General features: G+C 52.5%; 1 protein-coding gene across 1 annotated transcript in view; it reads left to right on the top strand.

Moving 5' to 3' along the window:
- Positions 1-5,983: 5,983 nt before the first annotated feature.
- JAG2 (jagged canonical Notch ligand 2) overlaps positions 5,984-7,313 on the top strand; it is a 68,481-nt gene continuing 67,151 nt past the window's right edge. The window contains exons 1-2 of the mRNA XM_035551347.1: positions 5,984-6,322; positions 6,497-6,820. Coding sequence (XP_035407240.1) covers positions 5,984-6,322; positions 6,497-6,820 — 663 coding nt within the window. The remainder of the gene's footprint in view (positions 6,323-6,496; positions 6,821-7,313) is intronic.

The following is a 7,313-nucleotide window of genomic DNA, read 5'->3' as shown; positions in this document are numbered from 1 at the left end:
AATCATGACCACTTCATTGACCTCTAACACAAGAAATAGTGCATTCAGAAAATGGAAACTAGATTCACTTGCATATGAATATAAAGGCATAGCCTGAAGATGCAGGGACTAAATCAGAAAAGTCAAGATATAAACAGAGAATCAACGCAACAAGACATCAAGAAAACTTAAAGCACATTAGCAGTGACACGAAGGCCATGGGAAGAACTACCCAAAAGGTAAGGTATGAATGATGTGACCCTGGAAGTATTTACCTGCTTTACTTCAGCTTTTAGTAAAAAGACCACTCGCTCCCAAATGATTACCACAATTAGTGCTGAACGATGACAAAGAAAGAGCTCAGTCTAGAAAGACTAAGTGAAGAGTACTTAGTTGGATTACATATTACGATATGCTTAGACTGCTTTTTGAAGCAGTCTCACAGTGGTCAGCAACTCTGAGACCTCAAAGAACCGGCAAGGTGTCAGAAGACTGGAAAAGGGAGATGTAAACCCTTTTTGGAAAGGGGAGAAGCTGAAGAATAATACTCAAGCCAACTTGGTTTGAATTCCCAGAGAGAGGTGGAACAAATAAAGAAATACTCTATAAACATCTGGAAAGCAACAAAGAGGTGAGTAACAGCTAACATGGATTTGTTAACTCACCCAGATGTTATTTTTCCTTTCACTGGGGCAGCAGGGTATGCAAGAACCAGTAGATGCAATAAACCCATTCTTTATTAGGCATTTTGACTCTCATAGGACATTCTCATAACTGTAAGACACGCTCAAAAGCCCCAAGGGAAAAAACAAACAAACAAACAAAAAACAAAAAGCTGCTTAGTGGATGGCAAACTGAATTGAAGTCAACAATATCATTGCAAAAACCAGACAGACAAAACCCCAAGCTCTGCCTCCTCCTCCTCAAAAAAAAAAAAAAAAAAAAAGTACATTAAAGCAAGCATCATGCTTGCATGTATGGCCAGGAGTGGCTCCTGTCTGGTCTGTGATGTCTCACCTCACCCAGCACTGCTACAATCTCACTGGAACTCTGTGTCCAGTTCTGCACACTGGGCGTAAGAAAATTGAGGAACAATTGCAGAGAGACCACAGTAGGGCCACCAGAACAATCAGGAGTATAAAAAAAAAATATGATCTACCTTCATAAGACCAAAATATTATTTTTTCATTACAAAGAAGATGCAACAGATGGAGGCAAGGTAGTGGTCTTCAAGTACATAAAGGGTAGTGGTAGATAGGAAGGGACTATGCTGTGCTCCACATCCCTTGCAAATAGGTCAGGAAGTAGGTTCAAAGAGCAGCAATACAGCACCATACATTTTCTGCTGGTTAGCTACTAGAACAGGTTATCTCAGCTGAGAATTTCTATCTGGGGATGTTTTTAAGAAGAGGTCGGATACCCATCTGTTATGCAAGAAGCAGGCACTGTTTGTTCTGCCCTGTGGAATGGGATAAACTAGATAATCTCTGGATATCCCTTCTGACCTTATTTGCTGTGATTCATGCACCAAGAAAGTCACAGGTAGAGATTTCTTGCTTTTTTTTTTTTTTTGAGGATGACTGCAATGAACTTTAAGAGTGAAGGCTGGCCTGTGGAGAGTGGATACAACACCATTCAGTCCACTTGAGAAGCCTTCTCAAAACTAATGGTTTTCCTGAAAATCCACACAGATGATAAGCCACTAGGACAGCAAGAACTTCACTTCTAATGGGGTGCATCGAGCCTCAGAAGGCAGATCAGCTGAGGTGGCTTTTTGCCCTTTTTTTTTTCTCCCAATGACCCATTAACACCCCCACAACCATGCAAATCTTAAAGGGGGAAAGGCAGAGGTTTGGCACATGGGAGAAACTCAGAAAAACTCTGTGTTTGCCACATTTCCCTCATTTTATTAATATTGTCAGCCTTTAGTACCAAGCTCTACAAACCAAAACCAATTGGCTCCTCCAGCTAGACGCAGCACATGCTTCTGCTAGCAGAAGACCAGGCCCCGAAAGCAGTAAACAAGCCAGGCAGCAGAGCTGAAATGTTAGGAAGCCACCTTCTTCCCGCTCTGGAGCCCCCAAAGAGCAATGCCAGCTCAGAACTGGGCAACCACTGACACAGAAGGAGGTAGTGTCAAGATCTCCGCTCCTTTCCTGGAGCAAGTTCCATCAGGCGTAGCTTTACTTTCCTAGCAGGAGGCCGGAAGGAAGACAGATGCAAGCAGCACCTTATACCTTCTCCACCTCATCTTCTCTTGGACCGTACTAACAGCTCAATCCTCATGAAGGGAAACCGCCCCCAGGTCTATGTTGGAAGACATCTTAAAACAACATCCTTGCAGTTCATCTGCTTGCTTCCATGAAGAGCACGCATATGCATGTACACACTTGTTAAACACATCACTTGAACCATCCAAATCCATCAGGACTCTCTTCGGTCAAAGGAGAAGACATGTCTTTGCCCTGCCAAGTCCATAGCAAAGCTCAAAATACCTTACTCCAGCCAAGTTCTACAAAGAAGAGAGAAAGAAAAATCCTTCTCCTCTGGTTACCCTCTAGCTCTCTTCCAGAGGAGCCTTCTCCATTTGTGTTATTAGCCCCAGCCCACACCGGCTTCTCATAGAGGAAGAAGGAAGAGAAATTAATTCTTCACAGCTGGTTCTGTCCTGCAATGCCTTGCTCTCAGGACAGGCAGCTGTAGCCTTTCTGGCCAGAAAGGGAGGATTAACTCCTACCCTGCCAAGTTTCAGATGGAGAACATCCAAAACGATCTTCTTGCCTTTAACTTTCCCAAGCAGACACATTCTGGCCTGGATAAATGCGATATATATGTCTATATCCATATCCACATGTGTGCTGACAAACTACATCCCCACACCTCTGAAAGTCTCTAAGGCAAGTGGATAAACCCTGCCTTTTCCTAGCTGCTGTGATACTCCAGGGATATTTTATGCAAATGATTTAATGAGCATACTTGCAAAGGATTTGCATACAGGCATAAACTTAACGCGGGCGTGCAGGCAGAGTGCAAAAGCAAAAATGCTGGCCCAGAGGGCTGGGAACAAGGAGGTGCGGGATGCAGGAACCCCACCCTGCTCGAGACCGGCGGCGAGCGCGTCCCTCCCCTGCCAGAGGGACTGATGTTCTCCAGTCGCGTCCCCTGTGCAGGATGAGTAAGGGCTGACGGCAGCCTCAAGCCCCGGTTAAAGTCAGGCACCGGTTTCCTCGGCCCTTTCTCCGCTCCTCCCCTGTGCACAGCCCCTAATTCCCAGTGGCAACCATCGGCAGGAGAAAGGAGAAGGAGCGGCAGGAGAAGGAAGCGAGGGAACAGCAATGAGAGGATATGGATAGTTTTTGAGATGGATCTTGGTAACCCTCGTTTTGGTGGGGAGGGAGAGAAAGAAAAGTGCCTCGAAATGTGTTGACCTGCATGGAGCAGCGGGCAGGAGCCAGGCGGCAGGGGATGCCCTGCTACAGGGGATGCCCCACAACAGGGGATGGCTCGCAGCCCAGCTCAGAGCTCACCTCCTCATCTGGCAGCTGGCCTCATCTACGAGCTCAAAGTTCTCATATTAAGAAATGTTTTTGCTGCATTTCCTTAAAACCATCACTATCTGTGCATAACTATAACGAAGCAGCTTCACATACCTGCTGAAGTCCATGACACTTGAGAAATAACAATAACCCCAGCAGAGAGCTGAGGAGTTCAGGCTGAAAATGGGGCTGCAGCAGCGAGGAGGATGAAATGAACGTTTCCCTAAGCAGAAAGAGAAAGTGCCTGGAAATAGCTGCACCCTCTCTGCTCCTCTGAAGTCAGGTTCTTGCAATAAAATAAAATAAAATAAAATGGCACCATAGTTTTTGAGAACCGTAAAATACTTACAAAGGCACAACCAAAGGACAAAAAGACCATGCAGTATGCTCAAGGTAACAAAGAAATTCTGTGATACAGCAGGTAACCGAGCTTGGCTCTGTAGAGCCTGAGCATATGCTGTAACTCCTGGATCATCTTTCTTCTGTATTATATTTGCTTAGCTTGGTGATAAAAATATGTCTTCCTCCAGAGGCATATTGACTGCATAACGCTAAACGCAGATTATGAGGTTTTATGTTTGTTTATGATGATACATGCAAACAAAATACCTGTCTTGCAAAATATTTTGGCTGCCATCCATCGCAAAATAATCATTAGGCAGAAAGCGAGTCTAAGAAACTCCTTCCCTTCAGCCACCAGAAAAAGTAATTAAAACTAAATAGCATTTGCCTGTCCATTTGCAAGCCAGTAAATGGTGCAGCTGGGCATGGTAAGGGCCCAGCAGAGTTTCTGATTAGCAAAACGAAGCAACTTTAAAATATCCCATCAAACTAGCACACTGGCCCTCCCTCAGCTCCCCTTGCCTTCTTCCAAAGGTGGTTATCCCAGAGCTGATCTTAACCAGAAAAATGCTTGAACACAGTTGTGTTGGGAGGCACAGTTTCAAAGCGAGGACGCACAAAATAATTAGAAGCAATATTTGCTGCTCCACTTCAGAGAGCTTCTGTTTGAGTTCAGGAGGGATAAGAGGGAAAGTAGAGGATGCTTCCCGGAGAGCAAGCGAGGTGAGTAAGGACGGCCGGCGGGTAGGCTCAGGACAGGGGGGTGATAGGAAACTGCAGCAGCTTGTGGCGAGCGGAGACGTGGGTGGGAAAGGAGACGCAGGTCCGTAGGTGGGGAAGCAGGAAAGCAAGGGGAGCGGGGCGGACAAGAGGATTTCGGCGAGCGGCTAGCCAGCTGGCACACACATAGCAGCTGCTGCTGTGTCAGCCTAGGAGAGTAGCTGCAGCTGCACGCTGGCCATGAATAGCAGAGGAGCAGCGTGCCGGCTGGCTGCTGGAGGGACGGGGGGCAGCCGGGGCGCTGAAAAGGCAGGGGGAGGCTCCGTGAAAGGTTTTCTGCGCAGGGGAACATGACAGCCCTTTGATTTCTGAGCTGTTTGTTCTCCGATTGTCCGCCCCGGTGGATGATCGGTGCTAAGGAGTTAAAACGGGGAGAGGGGGGAGGGAGAGGAACAGAAGGAAAACCGAGGTCCTAAATGCAGATCTGGGCTTTGATAGCGTATCCATAGCATGCAGTTGTCTGGATGTATAGCTTTCATAGTTGTCAGCAGGGATCAAAATCACAGGGTGCTTAAACTAAAGGAGAAATCTCTGCTCGCTTACTCTCCTAGCTGCTTGAGCCACCACTGGAGGAGGAGGACAAGATCCCACCACTTGGCCATCTGCTCTGCGTACTGCACATGTCACAGAGGGCTGTACAACCGCTCCTGCGTGGCCGTGCACACCCTTTGGGCTTCTACACAAGTGTGGGTGCACGCACCATGTGTGCTCCTCCGGGGCTGTGCCTGCTCCCACTCCTCTGTGCAGCCACAGGTGCTCCCACCCCATGCACTCCTCCACAGCTGTAAACGATCCCACCCTGTGAGCTCCTCCACCACGACACTTCCATGCACCAAGTGCTCCTACACGTGCTCCTCGTGGCTGTAGGCTCTTCCAGCTGCTGCACCCACGAGCGTGCACACAGCATCCCACGGGTGACCCCCCCCTTGTGCATACCCCTACATCGCGCTCCCACCCTGATCGCTTCTCCTCCAGTGCACCCACCTCCTTGCTGCCTGCGTGTGCACGCTCCCACACGGCCGTGGGTGCACATACCCATATGCGTGCCCCCCTATATCCCCTATGGCTGCATATATCACATCAGTGCCCCCCCCCCCATGACTGCGCACGCTGCTCCCCGGGCACGCACGCCCCCCGTGGGTGCGCGCACACGCGTGGAGCCCCCGCTGGCGGCGGGGCAGAGCGTGGCACGGCTGGGTACGGCACTGTAGGGTACAGCAGGGCGGGGCGGCTGCCCCCCACCGCCCTTTAAGAGCCGCCCCGGGAGCGGCGCTGGCCCCACCCGCTCGGCCGCGGGGCCGGGCCCGTCCCCCTCATTAATATGAAGGCGGCGGCCGCGGCGGCGAATGGGTAATGAAGCTGTCACTCCGGCACCTACTTGTTGGGTGTCCGCGGAGCCGAGGCGCACAGAGGGCGAGCGGAGCAGCGGCGGCGGAGGAGGAGGAGGAGGCAGAGGCAGCGGAGCGCTCCGGGCGGCCCCGCCGGCAGCCCATGCCCTGCGCCCCCCGGCGCGCTGCGGGCGGCTCCCCCGCCGCCCATGCCGCGAGCGGCCGCCGGTCCGTGGCCGGTGGGCTCGGCGGGCTCCTGTGAGGCGGCCCCGCGGAGCTGCAGGCATGGGGGGCGCCGGCCGCCGGCCCCCGGCCCCCGCGCTCGGCCTGGCGCTGCTCCTCGCCGCCTGCGTGCAGGTAGGGGGGCGCGGGGGGGGCGCCCCGGGGCTCCGTGCCCCCTTCTTGTCCTCCTCCTCCTCGTGCACCAGCACCGCGGTGCTGCTCGGAGGGCTGTCCCCCCCCCCTTCCTTCCCTCCGGGTGCCCGTCTCCCCTCCCTTTGATTTTTTTTTTTTTTTAATTTTTATTTTTAGGTGTCCCGCTCCACGGGCTATTTCGAGCTGCAGCTTAACTCGGTGCGGAATGTAAACGGAGAGTTGCTCAACGGGGAGTGCTGCGACGGCGTGAAGAGCCCCCAGAACCAGGGCTGCACCCGGGACGAGTGCGACACTTACGTGAAGGTCTGCCTCAAGGAATACCAGGCCAAGATCACCCCCGTCGGACCCTGCAACTACGGATTCGGATCTACCCCCGTGCTCGGTGGAAATATTTTTTATTTGAACGGCAACAAGTACTCCCATCAAGGCAGGACCCCCGAGACGGGCAGGATCGTTATCCCCTTCCAGTTCGCGTGGCCGGTAGGTCGCCGCCTCTCCCCCCGTTATAATTAATGCTAATTATTTTTTATTATTATCGCAGCGAGGCTCGTGGGCAGCAGGTTGCGGGACGCGCTCCGTACCCGGGGGGAGTGGGTGGGGACGGGGGCACCGGGTACGGCTTGACGGGATCCCCGAGCAAGTGTGGTGGTGGGGGCGGACAGCAAGAAAAATTAATTAAAAATAATATAATAATGGCAATAATACAGGCGGGTCGGAGCGCGGGGCTGCCCCCGGCAGGGGGCGCCGGAGGGCGGCGCAGGTGGGGGCGCGGGGCGCGTGCCGCGGCTCGCGAAGGGCGCGCGAGCGGCCGCCCCTCCCGGGGCGCTGCTGGTACTGCTGTTACTGCTGGTACTGCTGTTACTGCTCCTACTGCTGGTGGTGCTGCCACTGCTCGTGGTGGTGGAGCCGCGCCCGCCCCCGTGGCCGCCGTTAGAGCGGGGATGGGAGGGGTGGGAGGCGCCGCCGCCGCCCC

The sequence above is a fragment of the Cygnus atratus genome, chromosome 5 (genome assembly GCF_013377495.2).
Source record: "Cygnus atratus isolate AKBS03 ecotype Queensland, Australia chromosome 5, CAtr_DNAZoo_HiC_assembly, whole genome shotgun sequence".
NCBI classification, from domain to species: Eukaryota; Metazoa; Chordata; class Aves; order Anseriformes; family Anatidae; genus Cygnus; species Cygnus atratus.
This window is presented reverse-complemented; position numbering and strand designations above follow the sequence as displayed.